Consider the following 15,330-nt stretch of genomic DNA (forward strand, 5'->3'; position numbering starts at 1 on the left):
CTGAAGGTTTGGTTACAGTTTTTAGAAAAATTCAACGGCATCTCTTTGTGGCAGGACACTTTGAGTTTAAGAGTAGATTTCCAGGTACACTCTGATGCTGCGGGATCTCTGGGATTTGGAGTATACTTTAGGGGCAGATGGTGCGCCCAGCACTGGCCTCCGGAATGGAAGAAGAAACCCCTCATTCGCGATCTAACATTTCTGGAATTTTTTCCCATAGTTGTAGCGGTTCATTTGTGGGCAGACGAGTTCAAGAACCATCGAGTATGCTTTTGGACCGATAACCAGGCGGTGGTCAACGTTCTCTCAAGACAATCTTCGCGATCTCCCAGAGTGTCCGCTTTGCTGCGGGCCTTCGTGTTGCTCTGCTTGCAATTGAACATCTATTTCTCTGCCAAATTTGTACCCGGTGTTAATAATGATATCGCGGACGCTTTATCTCGTTTCCAGATGGACCGCTTCCGCTCTCTTGCTCCAGAGGCTCAGCACTTGCCGGAGGCGTTCCCGGAACATCTATGGAAACTTGGGAACGAGACGTGCTAGAGGGAGTACTGGCGTCGGTTGCCCCCTCCACTCTTAACACCTATAAAAAGGCCTGGTCTGATTTCCGGTCCTTTCGCGTTAGGACCTCGGGTTCAACTGGAGACACACACCCCAGTAGGAAGGAGGTTCTAGAGTACTTAGCCGGCTTAAGGAGACTGGGCAGAGCACCCAGAACCTTGCACATTCAAACAGCCGCTATCTCCTTCTTTAGTAAGGCAAGCTTTGCAACGGACCCTTGCGCGGATTTTCTGGTGCGCAAAGCTTTGGAGGGCTGGCGCAGGCTCCAGCCTCCGCGCAGGGATAATCGAAAACCCATTACTTTTGACTTACTATTCCAAATTCACAAACAGCTCAGGAAGCTGTGCTGGTCAAAATATGAGGCAAGACTTTTCTCAGCAGCTTACTCGTTAGCCTTTTTTGGTGCGCTCAGGGTTGGGGAGGTGGTGTGCGAAGGATCCCCCGCCCAAACCGCCAAGGGTATCTTGTTATCCGACCTAACGTTGACGGAAAAGGAAGTGTTAATTCACATTCGCCAATCAAAAACGGATCAACTGGGTAAGGGCACCTTGATGCGCTTGCCAGCTACAGGTCATTGCGGCCCCTGTCCTGTAAAGGATACTAGGCGTTTTCTCCATTTGAGGCCCGCCTCACCCGGTCCGTTGTTAATTCACCAGGACGGGTCCTGTTTAGCCCGCCACCAATTTACCCGCGTTATGCGCAGGGCTATTGCCGCATGTGGTCTTCCTCCCTCCGAGTTTGCAGCACATTCATTCCGTATTGGTGCCGCCACAACTGCAGTACATATGGGTTTGTCGGCAGAGAGAATAAAAGATCTAGGCCGTTGGAAGTCCAAAGCGTACAAGGGGTACCTCCGATCTTCAAAATGAGCACTTCCGTTTGTGGCTGTTGTCTGACGTCCCTTTACGTTCCCTTTGTTTCCTTTACAGAAAAACGTGTAAACATCTGGTTCGTTGGTCATAGCATCGTGCATTGGGCCCGGGCTCGCGCTTACGATCGGAGATTGGGGCACAGCCTAGGGTTGCCATCATGGGTTCGAGTGTCCTGGATCACGAGACGGGGAATGCGTTGGAATGAGTTCCTGCCAACCGTGAAGTCTAGGGCCGCTACGCAGGGCCCTCCCGATATTATGGTGGTGCAGCTGGGCGAAAATGATCTGGCTTATCGCTCTGGCCAGGATTTAAAATGGACTATCTTTGCGGACTTTGATGGCTTGCTGGCGGATTTCCCCAATGTGACAATCTTTTGGTCCTCACTGATGGAGAGGCGGATTTGGCGCGACTGCTTTTCGCCCGCTGCTGTAAACAAAGCAAGGAAGTTTCTGGATATCGCTGTGGCCAGAAAGGTTTTGGCCTTGAATGGACATTATATACCGCACCCGAACATTAGGTTCAATGAGCTTTCGTTATACCGTGATGATGGCGTCCATCTTTCTGATGATGGGAATGACATTTGGATTTCTGATGTACTAGGTGCTATTAGGAATTGGTTGCGACTGTAAGGGTATTGGCGGCGAACCCCTTTCGGGGCTCGATTGGCGGTAGGCATTGGATTATCTCAAGAAGGTACAGGTGCGGGGGGGAGGTTGCTGCCATCACCTCCCCAAAAATGCGAAGGGTACTCCCCTACGGAGTCCGGGGCGTTGCCATGTCCGAAGCCGTGGTAGGTGAGGGCCTGAGGGCTCGCCCCTAATGGTGGCCCCAGGATGAGTTCCTAGTTGATGTGCATCGCAGGACTCATCCAACGGTGGTTAACCCTTCACAGACTGCCAGCAGAGCGGGCTGGAGTCAGATATAGTCGGTTAGATCCAATGCCTATGCCAATACCCCTCTACAGTCGTAATCAATAAAGTTGTGGCCTTTCCATGCCCATTAACCTTATATCCTGTGTCTGGTGTCTTTATTTCTCGCGGGGAGGTCTCGGGGCATCGCCACACAAAATCTCTTCCCTCTTCGGGGGGGAGGAGATGTTGTGGGCCCACGAGTCCTCCTCGCGCGGGGGGAATGGCTAGCATTCCCCCCCCAGCCCAATGGTTCCTTCGCTGCCGCGTCGCTCCCTTGGCTCACCCAATCAGGACGCTCCCCGGCGGATTAGCTGTGTATTTAAGGGAGCGCGCGGCAGGAAGACGTCCTCTTGGTTCCGGACCCGATCTGCTTTTCCCACCCACCCACCCTCTTTTTAGGCAGGTCTGCTCTTGACGTTGCTGCGCACGTTTATGGGTCACCATCTGGGACCTGGTAGGATTTTTCCCACTTGGCAAATTGGCTCTGGCCTTGTGGTTTTTGCCTGCCGCGTATGCAAATCGTCACAACTCGGGGTTTTGGCGGTAGGCATTGGATTATCTCAAGAAGGTACAGGTGCGGGGGGGAGGTTGCTGCCATCACCTCCCCAAAAATGCGAAGGGTACTCCCCTACGGAGTCCGGGGCGTTGCCATGTCCGAAGCCGTGGTAGGTGAGGGCCTGAGGGCTCGCCCCTAATGGTGGCCCCAGGATGAGTTCCTAGTTGATGTGCATCGCAGGACTCATCCAACGGTGGTTAACCCTTCACAGACTGCCAGCAGAGCGGGCTGGAGTCAGATATAGTCGGTTAGATCCAATGCCTATGCCAATACCCCTCTACAGTCGTAATCAATAAAGTTGTGGCCTTTCCATGCCCATTAACCTTATATCCTGTGTCTGGTGTCTTTATTTCTCGCGGGGAGGTCTCGGGGCATCGCCACACAAATATAATTACAGCAATTTGGATAGGTAAATCAAGTTTCAATGCTAAGATGCGTCTTAAAAGCAGATTCCGAGGAGGCTTAATAACAGGAAAAATATTGCCTCCTAGTTGACAGATTCTGAATGAACTCATCAGCAAATTGACTAAACAAAGTCTTATTTAAATATTTTTCCTCTGTCACTTCATGTTGAATCTTATTTCCTTTAGTGCATCAAGCGATGAAATATTAATTTTAAAGCATTTCTTTTTCTTTGAATAATCTGCAGGCTTTGCCTCTAGATTGATTTTAGACGACATTTCCCCCCTCCTCTCCTCATTTTTTCTCCTAACCACTCCCCTGAGCTACTATTACCTAACTTTTACATAAACAAGCAGAGCTCGGAAGCAGTAACTCAACAGTTGCCTGGAACCTAGACTTGCTTGCTGGTCACACTTTGCACAAAGAGACTGCACCCAACTGGAAAGTGTTTGCGGGAAAACAAATCTTTGCAGAAGGAATCCTGTGCTGAAGGTAGGACGATTGCAATTACTTTTAGAACCAGCTGAGGATGAAGACAGACATGCATTCTTAGGCTGTGTACACACTCCCATTTAATCCCACCCACCACTGGTTTGGGAAGCAGTTTACATTCGATCCAGACTCTATTCTATCATTTCTTATGAAACACTGAGTTTTTATTGAGTTTCCCCACAAAAACCAGCTTCATTCTGAATCAAGATAGAGAGGGTTCTGGCAGTATTTTAAGCCGATAACATGCACACAGCATTAGTGTAACGAACATATATTCTCTGCCTTCAAAGGCAAGTAGCTTTGAATGCAGCAAACACATGTTAAGACTTCTTCCACTCCACTTAGGTCTGTCTGTCTCATCTTCACCTTGTGATAGTATTAAATCCCACTGGGAAAGTCTGACTTCTTTTTTTCCAACTTTTGGGAAAACTGATGCCATTTTGGGTAATGCTGAGGAAAAGGGGTGATCCAGTGTTGTGACATGTTCCCAGCCATATTCAAGAGAGGTTGTGTGTGTGGTTTTTAAAAAATAAAATAAAAATATGGGACATTCCTAGTTAGAATTGTAGAGTTGGAATGGGTTCGGAGGGTCATCTAGTCCAACCCCCCCCCCCGGAACGCAGGAATCAATCAGGTGGTGATAAATTTTACAACAAAATCTATGTGTGTTCCTGTAACTAGGTTGCTATAGAGAGGTGGTGAAGGATCCAATCAGGCAAGATGAGGGAAGAATGGACATTGGGTCTAATGAATATTTTTGTTATTACCTCAGAAAGACATGGGCATAATAACACAGCCATCTAATATGTTTTCTGCTGTGGGGCTGGGGGATTTGAATTGGAGAAACAATTGGTTTTTTTTAAAAAAAAAAAAACCTCACCCCTGTTTAAAAACCAGACCCCCTTGTTGCTTTAACATAAGCATGACATTGTTGAGATTGCCCAAAGACAGCTCTAAAATGCTGGGCTGTGAACCAGAAAGTCTTCCAAGTTCAAATCTCACCTCAGTCATTAATATTCTTGTCTGGGTCTCCCTAAACAAGGTGCAGAGATCACATATGTGAAAGTTTCATAGAACCATAGAATCGTAGTTGGAAGGGACCCCAAGGGTCATCTAGTTCCAACCTCATGCAATGCAGGAATCTCAACTAGATTCTACCTGACAGATGGCCAACTGCTTAAAAACCTCCAAACTCCCACTCTTGTGGGAGTCTGTTCCACTGCCAGACAGCTCTTACTGACAGAAAGTTCCTCCTAATGCTTCGTTGGGATCTCCTTTCTTGTAGTTTGATTCCATTGTCAAAACAAAATTCCTTCCAGTAGCACCTTAGAGACCAACTAAGTTTGTTATTGGTATGAGCTTTCGTGTGCATGCACACTTCTTCAGATTATTGGTTTGAGTCCTATCCTCCAGAGCAAGGGGAAACAAGCTTGCTCCATCTTCCACGCGACAGCCCTTTAGATATCTGAAGATGGCTATCACGTCTCCTCTTTACCACACTAAACATGACCAATTCCCTCCACCATTATTATTATTTATTATTTATACTCCGCCCATCTGGCTGGGTCTCCCCCGCCACTCTGGGCGGCTTCCAACAAATACCAAAATACATTAAAATATCACAGATTAAAAACTTCCCTAAACAGGGCTGCCTTTAGGTGTTTTCTAAATGTCAGGTAGTTGTTTATCTCCTTGACCTCCGATGGGAGGGCGTTCCACAGGGCGGGCGCCACTACCGAGAAGGCCCTCTGTCTGGTTCCCTGTAGCTTTGCTTCTCGCAGTGAGGGAACCGCCAGAAGGCCCTCGGTGCTGGATCTCAGTGTCCGGGCTGAGCAACGCGGGTGAAGACGCTCCTTCAGGTATATATGACCGAGACCATTTAGGGCTTTAAAGGTCAGCACCAACACTTTGAATTGTGCTTGGAAATGGACTGGGAGCCAATGTAGATCTCTTAGGACCAGTGTTATGTGGTCTCGGCAGCCGCTCCCAGTCACCAGTCTAGCTGCCACATTCTGGATTAATTGCAGTTTCCGGGTAACCTTCAAAGGTAGCCCCACGTAGAGCGCATTGCAGTAGTCCAAGCGGGAGATAACTAGAGCATGCACCACTCTGGTGAGACAGTCTGCGGGCAGGTAGGGTCTCAGCCTGCGTACCAGATGGAGTGGGTAGACAGCCGCCCTGGACACAGAATTAACCTGTGCCTCCATGGACAGCTGTGAGTCCAAAATGACTCCCAGGCTGCGCACTTGGTCCTTCAGAAGCACAGTTGCCCCATTCAAGACCAAGGAGTCCCCCCCCCCCCCACACACCCTGTTCCCCAAAAACAGTACTTCTGTCTTGTCAGGATTCAACCTCAATATGTTAGCGGCCATTTCTCAAAAGGTTTGGTTTCCACACCCTTGATCATCTGGGTTGCCCTCCTCAGCACAACAATGTTATAAAATGCTATTATTATTTTTCCTTTGGTGTTGGTGCGTTTATCAAAGCCATTGACGCCACTTTCCTCTGCCTCTCTCCATAGATAGCCCTTTGCAGGTTCTGAGTGACTCCGCCATGTTCTCGCTGCTGTTTCTTGCCACCGGCGTGGCCCTTTGTGTAACTGATGCCCAGCCTAATGAAGAAAATGCATTCCAAGACATTCAGAAAAAAGTCAACGATCTGTGGCTGAGTTTGCTCTATCCGCAGCTATACGAGGATATAGTCGCCTCCAACCGGACTGCTTATGCCTCCTGCTTGGTGAAACCCAGCCCCAAAGTAGGTGCAGACAAACCACAGGTGACAGGACACGTTCTGTTCAAGCAGGCCTACCCAAATGGGAAGCCAGAAGCTATTTTCAACTTGGACGGCTTTCTGGCAGGCACCAACTTATCCGGGAGAGCGATTCATGTCCACCAATACGGAGACCTCAGCGACGGCTGCGACTCTGCAGGCGGACACTACAACCCTTTCAAAGAAAACCACCCTCGTCACCCTGGGGACTTTGGGAACTTCTACTCTAAGGAAGGCAAGATTAAAAAATACAAGGCCAATCTCGCGGCCACTCTGTTTGGCCCGTACAGCATCATAGGGAGATCGGTTGTGATCCACGAGCAAGAAGACGACCTGGGGAAAGGGAACAACAAGGCCAGTTTGGAGAACGGCAACGCGGGCAAGCGCCTGGCTTGCTGTGTCATCGGAACGTGCACCAAAAACCTGTGGGAAAGGCAGTACCCCGAGGTTAAGGAGAAGAGGAAGAAAACACTCACGACAAGAGAGGCAAGCAGCAGCTCACATGTCGTTGCTGCTAAACCATAGGAAAGCCTTTTGGTTCTTTTGAGAAAGTGTAAGATACGCCTTTTGCTCTGCCATAGTGCTCCGTTCCGTAAGCAGATTAATAATAAAAAGTAGCAGCATATTGTTTAAAGGTTCGGGCTTGCTTCCCCCCCCCCAAAAGCTCTAAAGTTTATCCTTGATATAGAAAGGAGGACTGTATGCTTCACTACTGAAATCTTGAGCAACCCTGCTTATTGTGTGCCATATCTCTTAGGGGGAAAATATCAAGAACAAGAAAGCTGGAGGAACAAATGGTAAAAATAAATGTCTCCAACTAAGATGATGTGCTCTGTTTTCCTATATACCTGAAACGCATAAAGAAAATACTTCCCTTTCAACTGTTTTGAGGATGGGCTGGCAAACAGTGATAACAGCTTTCCCCCCCAGAGCTTAGGTAGGAGTTTGTGTGTTATTTCTATTTTAAAACTTCAGATCCATTATTTCATTCTGCTTATATTTGCAGGTTTTACTTCCTAACTCTTTTTAAGCTTCTTAGCTGGTTTGAGTTATCCAGAGTCCTGTAGCTGTGTCACACTGTTTATATCTGAAGCAAGTGTTTCCGAAAACATTCCTGACTTTTTTCTTAGTAACTGAATAAATATTTGGGAAAGTGTGATTTGAATCACTTCTGGTTAAATTGTGTAATGCTGTTTGTGCAATGCTGATAAATCAAGGGGGGGGGAGAGAATCTCTTTCTGCATGCTTTCAACAGTGAAAAAGATGCCATGAATATGCCACAGAAGCACAGCATTGTAGTTTTGTGCAGCTGTTGAGAGTACTGAACTAATAAAATAGAGCAAAATATATTTTTCACTCCAGAAGTTGTTGTTTTTGCAGTTCTGAAAAAAAGTTTCTGACAAGCCTTCAGAGGGAAAAATCAAGGTTTGTTCTTTTTATATATATATAAAAAATCAACGAGTTTTTCCAGTGACAAATTCAAGGACAAGCAAACTGGGAAAAATATTAACTTTAGTATGTACTGGTGTACGTGTTTCTCTCTTAAAACATTTGGCCATTGATCTGACAAATACACACCACTTCTTAAACTTTGTTCTAAGCCAGGGGTGGCCAACTCCCAAGAGACTTTGATCTACTTAGAGTTAAAAACTGGCAGTGATCTACCCCTTTGGGGGGGGTTCAGGTCAAAGTTGTTGAGCTTTTTTGGGGAGGAGGAAAGCCCCCTTTTAAGGCATTCAGGTCAAAGTTGTTGATGAGCATTTTTTAGGGAGAAGGGAAGCCCTGTCATTTGGGGGTGCAGGGCAAAAGAATTGAGCTTTTATTAGGGGAGCCAAAGTTGTTGAGCTTCTTTGGGGGAGCCAGTGATCTACCAGTGATCTACCACAGATGTCCAGTGATCTACCGGTAGATCACGATCTACTTGTTGGACGTGCCTGTTCTAAGCTATTGTGGCTTACATTTCTTCCTATATATATATTTTAACAGAACCACAATTTTCTAAATATGTGAGGATGCTTGGATAGGTTCTGAATTAAAACCCCACTGTTGCCTGGATCTTTTGTGGCCACAATCCTGCAGTCAAACTATATACCAAGTGAGAGCCGAGGGCAACTAAAAATTGGGTTGATGCTTCAGCATGTGGAGTAAATGTCAAAAGACAACATGTATACCCACCTCATAATACTCTCCCCTTGCTATTTGTACTGAAGTTGGACAAAGCCCTTGAAAAGTACACCAGCAGCTGCCTTGCACATGAGTTTATGACCAAGTGAGTCATGTTATAAAAATGAAGTTAAAAACAACACAAAATATAGATAAATATATTAGGAAATGTCTTTATTACAATTGACAAAATATATATATTACTTGAGGACAGGATTGCAATGAAAGCAAGGCCTGCAAATAAATAGAATACACATTTTTAAAGGAAACTATTAATCAGCAGCAGAATTTTATAAAGCAATTAATGTATTTAAGGTTCTTTAAAAAAACATTTCCACCTGATTTATTAAAATACATTCTTGGGAGCTCTTGACTTAAAAAAAAAACTTCTGATGCATTATATAAAACACCCTGTACATAAAATTCTCGAAGCTACGAACATGAGTTTGACCAAACTGCGGGAGGCAGTGGAAGACAGGAGTGCCTGGCGTGCTATGGTCCATAGGGTCACGAAGAGTCGGACACGACTAAACAACAACAACAACATAAAATTAGCCTCCACTACCCAAAGACTGTTTTTTCCTTCAAAAACAGAGGTTGTTTCCATGACCATTGAAAATTTGCACTACTGAATGATTTATCAAACACCTTTTTAACATAAAAGAGTCTTAAAATGTAACATTTGGGTCCCCCCCCCTCCGACATTACAGTGTTCATTGCCTTTTGCAGAAGGATGCGAGGGAATTCCTAAAAGAAAAGCTTTAAAGAAACACCTGGCTATGAAAGGAGTCTTAATTTCTGAGAGCCTCCAGAACTGATAAAAATGAAAAACGAGTCTTAGTGAGAGAAAGAAACAAAAGGCCAAGAAGAACTTTACATAGCAGATCCCTGTTCAGAATCATAAGACTAGACTTATTTCATTTTACAGCTGAAGCCTGATAATTGCAGACCCTATGCTGGGTTCTGTCTCTTTCTTGGTCGAACTGGACCGAACCTTTGAAACTGGATCTTAATTTTTTCTACCATGAACGGCAGTGTTCACCCCACAGCCCCCACTGAGTGAACACTCTCAGAGTCTTCATCGTATCCATGTCCCCCGTGTGAAGAGCTTATCCCCCCCCATGAAAGAGAATGGCAGCTACTCATTTTATGGGAGAAATTCAGCCACACTAGGAAGGTTAAGGTGGAGCAGGCTAAAGCTTCCCCCCCCCCCAAGCTGGATGCAGTATCTTCACTGCATCCACACCGCACACTGGAGGACAAAGGCCTGCAAACAGAGAGCCTGCTGTAATTCCCAGTGCAAGCTATAAATTGTGCAGGGAGGTTTTTACAAGTACAGGAACTCTCCCTTCCAGTATGAGAAGGGCTTCATTGCACAAATGCCGGAATAGAGCTTAGGTTGCAACGGGACGTTGGGAACTTGGCATGTATAAATAATATGTAGATCCACTGTGGTGCACTTCCATGTTCAAAGGTGATTATCATAGCATTGGAAGGGGGACCCTGGGGTCATCTAGTCCAACCCCCCTGCAATTATATGCCACAAGATAAGGGGAATGGGCGCTCTTGTACCCAGACGTCCGGGCTTCATTACCATTGGCATTCACTGTTTTCTGCAACTGAAAAATATATAGATGCAAGTGCAAATTTGTGGGGCCACGTACTGGTTTCAGCCAGGAGCCAAATGAATATAGCTGCAATGCTATAACCTGTGCAAGTGGCAATCAAAAAACAAACAGGAAAGCTCCCTAGGATTTTTGATAGCAAAGAGTTAGGTCCCAACAAGGAAGCACAACTGATACTCATAAGAGCCTCTGCAATAAATAGCATCAACTGTGCTGCTCTCAGATAAACAAGCCAATATCTTTGAGGCTGAAGGCTGCTACTGTAAGCACAGTAGGGAGTAAGCCCTAGAGAGCACAGGGGGACTTACTTGTGAGTAAACATGTGTGGGACTGAAAGTTAGGTCTAAACTAGATGTCATTGGATGTACCAACACTTTATCAGTCTGCCTTCTCTTCTCTGTAAGGGTAAGACATGGAATGTGGCCCACTGGACCTTTAAATGATTAAGGAAGCTGGCAGATCAAAAATTGGAATTGGAGGAGCAGAAGAACGGAAAGTAAACCAGGAAGAGTGTTATTGACAAGAATTCAGCTATAACACATTGCCTGATTTAAAAAACCCAAAAATCTGCCATCACGAGAAGTCTAGATATAAGATTACACATAGTTACGGTGAGTGGCAACACTGGAAGTGAAGCAAAGAGGGAACTGGCTACTTCAGGGTCCCCAAACTAAGGCCTGGGGGCCGGATGCGGCCCAATCGCCTTCTAAATCCAGCCGGCGGACGGTCCGGGAATCAGCATGTTTTTACATGAGTAGAATGTGTCCTTTTATTTAAAATGCATCTCTGGGTTAATTGCGGGGCATAGGAATTTATTCATATATTTTTTTTCAAAATATAGTCCGGCCCCCCACAAGGTCTGAGGGACAGTGGACCGGCCCCCTGCTGAAAAAGTTTGCTACTTCATAGATTTGGATAGTGACTGGGTCTGGGAATTATCGCTTAACCTGCTGTATCCCCCCCTGTGGCTCTTTGCAACTGTGTAAGTAGTCACTGAATCGCCCCCTGCTCTTTGGTTACTGAAGTTTTTAGATCACGGGGCTGAGGAATGTTTATTTTTAGGGAGCACCCTATCTGTTACTAATACCTTAATAGCTACATGCATTGTTTAAAAACTGACTTGCTTCTTCTGGCTTGTATTTTGCTTTTACACATATATGACCTTAATTCAATCTCTCCCTATGATAGTATCATTCCAGCTCACTGGAAGCTACTGAGCTCAAATGCAAACATTTCCACTAGCACAGCTGGGCTCCAAACTAGATGCTACATAAAAAATGCAAATGGCAGCCCTCACTCCATAACTTAAAGCAATGCAAAACATTGGCCATTTATGGTGTGAACTTGTTTACATTAAACTTGACTATTTTTTTCCTGCACTAGGACTTCATCAGCATTAGCTGTAGCCCTTATCAAGGCTGTGACAAAACCAGAAAGAAATATACATCTTGAAATGAATATTGGGATGTGGAATGTCTTATTTATGATGAGCAAAATTCCAGAATTTCATATTCATAAGTTTGGTGCATATTCATTACTCTTCCCACTGCATCAGTTTTGTCATTCCTATAACAACAAATCGAGACAATAAGGCTATCTGTTATTTTACCAATAAAAGCACAAACGCTGTGCTGAGTCGATAACATTGTCAGCTACTATCAATAAAAGCAACAGTACCACAAATTCAAGAGATAACGTAATCCCCCCCTTCTCTTCCACTGCACTATGAGGAATGAAATTATGCAAACTAATAAATGGTTCAACTTTTTTTCATATTAATGCAAGAGACAAAAGCATTTAATTTAGAATAAACCAGTGTTGCTCAAAAAGAATGGGATGCAAATAGAAGAGTGGTGCAATGCCCAAGATCAAGGGAGTATTAAAGGAATACTGCAGAGTCTCTCCTCCTCCTCCCCCCCTTTCCTTTTGGAACAGAGAAACGGGTTGAAAAAGTAAAGAAAGATTGAAACAAAACTCTCCTGCTTTGAAAGTGCTGTCATTTGTTCTGTGTCCATGTGGAACCGTTCCACAATCTTTGGCCTAAAAGGAGTCTCCACATACTGTACTGTAGATAAGACGCCTAATGACTACCTTGTTCCCTTGCTGTACTGGAAGAAGAAAGAGGGAGAGGGAGAGAGAGAGATCTCAAATGGGGTTTCTCTAGCACCCAAACATTTGTTAGAACCAGTCATTGTTCCAGCTGGCTGGAGGATCCTGAATCTGGAAGATCTTTTCAGGGTTCCTCTTGGTTCCAAGCCTGGGGTACAATCTTCTTGTCCACTTGGGAGTCATGTCGTCAAAGCAACACTTGCTATCTAGCTCAGCTGACTTTCAAAGGTTGGGTCTGCCACTGCTTCCAGCACCAACCTGCTAACAAGCAGCCAGTAACAATGTGCAGCTGGCAGGTATTTATTTTGTAAAACTAAGGCTCAATACAGGAAGGATTTCCCTCCTTTCTTATGAGCAGCATTGTTAAATTTGGATTAATCCCCTCTCCAATTGGTTTTAAGTTCTAGGAGTGAGAAATGAACATTTACAGGCAATTAGGTTCCCAAGCCAGCAGGAAAATTGCCTCTACGGCTGGAGGCCCAGACAAGCTCTACAGCTGCTGAGATTGTTTCTTATTTGGGGGGGGGAGGGGAGGGCAAACCAAAAAACACAAAAAATCAGGCCTCCCTTTAGCTCCACAGCTGCAAAATATCCACAATAAATATTACACAGCCATTGTCCTACCAGGAACTGCAAGGAAACACTTCAGAATCAGTGGAAGTAGGCTATGGAAAGCTTTGCTCAGCAGGCCCAGGAAGCCCTAAAGACTCTCTCCCACTGGAAGCTAATTGATTGCCACCACGGGAAGAATTGAAGAGAGACAATGGCTACGGAAAAAGAGTAATTTCAACTATTATCCACAAGGCTAATGGATCAGAAGGGAAAGAAAAATATATACTTCCCTTCTGCACAGGTGTACACTTGGAGTTTAAACGCTGCTCAAACGAAAGCAGAGAAGGCATCCGGCTTCCAGCTTTTCCCTGGTTTAAGCTCAAAAAGACGTCATTCTGACATGGAAGGAGTTCAACTTCCATTTCTAGGCCAGACGAACTCCCATTTGATACAACCCAAAGTATGAGCCATGAGAGAGATGCGGGAAGTCAAGAACTGAAGTTGCAGCAGAGTAGAGAGAAGTGAAGGGGGGGGGGGGGACAGAAAGAGAGGGAGAGCTCGGTGTTTGCAAGGAAGATGGGACAGGATCAGGGGGAAGGAGGGGTGCTAGTGCATACATGGCCAGCAAGGCCAGCCTTGTCAATACGCTGTTGTGCCTTAGTACTTACTGGAAAAAGCTCGTTCAAAATAGAAACAGCAAAATAGGCTATGTGTTTGTAAGTAATTAATCCGATGACCAGACACTGTGTCTGTACAGCCACCAGTTATATCAAGGCAATTTTCTGTTTTGGTATTAAACTGTGTGTGCCAGGAATAATCACCCACCCCCACCCTGAGAAACCAAAAGCTCGTTCATTGAAGCCTTTTTGTTTTACCACTTCTGATTCTGTCGGCTTCACCAAAGGCAACTCTCCCCCCCCCCTCCCTCTTGATGTTCCAGGCTCTTAAGATACATTCAAACAGGCACTGCACCAAAAATTATACATACTAAAGAGACAGAGATGTAACTGACGTGATAAAGCATAATGATGGGGTGCTGAGTCCCATTATTCTCAATTATGTCACTCTATCAAATAACGTTAATCACAGCAAATAGCAGAGGGCAAAATTCTGAAAGCCATCATTTTAGTCCTGCTCCTTTCCCCCCCACATTTCTCTAGGATCTGTATGTACAAACATACCGAAGTGTTGGGTGCATTGTGTGTGTGTGTGTGTGTGTGTGTGTGTGTGTGTTAGGGGATCTTTCGACAGACAAACAAGGAGGCGGCTGGGAGAAGCTTGATGAGACTGGGGACACATCCTTTCAGAAAACAATGCCACGGTCAAAAAGAGTCACGGTGAGCCCAGATCAGGAGCACCGTCTATAACTGTCACAGCTGCAGGTACATTATCTGGACTGTCCCTGAAATCTGGAGTTGGGAGAGTTTGCTTTTCATCCTCCTCGGCATTCACTGTGTCGCTGCTTTCATCCTTTTTGTCACAAAGATTCTCAGTGTCACTTTCCGAGGTTCCCGTCTCTTCTTCCACGGCCTGGTTCTCGTTGGCGTGTTTGTTCTCCCCCAGGTTGCAGGGCTCTGTGGAGTCAAAGGGAGGAGGGCTGGGCAAGGGGGATTCGCCTTCGGATGAGCTGCTGAGCTCTGGCTGACCTGCTGCCTGGCTCTCTGTCAAACATTCTGCTCTGCTCCCTTCCAGCTCTGCAGCTGCCTGCTCCTCTGTCAGCTTAATGATTTCATTCCCAAACCCATTTGCACCGTCTTCCTCAGAAGGAAACTGGGGTAATGATGGATGAAAATGATTGGTTTTGTTACCGTTGTTTTGGTTTGTGCAGGAATCATCAGAAACTACAGCCGTTTTCTCTGGAAGTGTCAATTCTGTTTTAACAGCACATGTTTCCTCTTGTTCTCTGGTTTCTTCTAGAAGAGAAAAATGGAGAAGCATCACATTTATGTAGATATAAAGCACAGTTGCAGGTTTGGAGGGGAACAAGAAGCAGGCATCTCCATAACACAGGGCAGTGAATTGTCTTGAAGCCTGTCCTTAGGCATCACACCCTTTTCATGAAAGCCCTCTTTAGATATTTTGAACTAAGCAGAAAAGGTATCATCCACAATGGGGTGTAGGGGCAAGAGTATAAATCTCAACACAGAGGATTTGAAGATCTCTCCCTTAAGACAATACTCAGAAGAATGAGGAGGGTTACACACTATTCAATCTTATTGCTGCCTTTGAATGTCCAAAAAAGTCTCCATGGCCTTAGTTGCCATTTAGTTAGTTACGGTACTTAGTTGCTAACCTAGGCCTTAGTTGCTATTTCACTC

The 15,330-nt window shown here is 45.4% G+C and overlaps 2 protein-coding genes across 5 annotated transcripts in view; one reads left to right on the plus strand and one right to left on the minus strand.

Moving 5' to 3' along the window:
- The first annotated feature begins 3,283 nt into the window (after positions 1-3,283).
- Positions 3,284-7,912, plus strand: SOD3 (superoxide dismutase 3). Of its 2 annotated transcripts, none has more exons than XM_060278966.2 (2): positions 3,284-3,794; positions 6,316-7,912. In XM_060278966.2, exon 2 carries the CDS (start codon positions 6,348-6,350, stop codon positions 7,086-7,088), a length of 741 nt encoding a protein of 246 aa, XP_060134949.2. In that variant the 5' UTR covers positions 3,284-3,794; positions 6,316-6,347; the 3' UTR covers positions 7,089-7,912. The 2 variants fall into 2 exon arrangements, with proteins under 2 accessions (XP_060134949.2, XP_034969919.3); XM_035114028.3 differs by having other exon boundaries at positions 3,638-3,794; positions 6,320-7,912.
- Positions 7,913-8,883: 971 nt separating this feature from the next.
- Positions 8,884-15,330, minus strand: part of CCDC149 (coiled-coil domain containing 149) — a 58,283-nt gene continuing 51,836 nt past the window's right edge. For 2 of the 3 annotated variants that reach the window (XM_060278959.2, XM_088658476.1), the window contains one exon: positions 8,884-14,925. In XM_060278959.2, the coding sequence (XP_060134942.2) occupies positions 14,345-14,925 (581 nt within the window). In that variant the 3' untranslated portion in view covers positions 8,884-14,344. The remainder of the gene's footprint in view (positions 14,926-15,330) is intronic. The other variant, XM_060278963.2, reaches the window with a different exon arrangement.

Source organism: Zootoca vivipara, chromosome Z1 (genome assembly GCF_965207765.1).
Source record: "Zootoca vivipara chromosome Z1, rZooViv2.hap1.1, whole genome shotgun sequence".
Classification (NCBI taxonomy): Eukaryota; Metazoa; Chordata; class Lepidosauria; order Squamata; family Lacertidae; genus Zootoca; species Zootoca vivipara.

Coding starts and splice junctions, on each gene's coding strand:
- SOD3 (XM_060278966.2), top strand. CDS start 6,348: ATGTTCTCGCTGCTGTTTCTTGCCACCGGCGTGGCCCTTTGTGTAACT.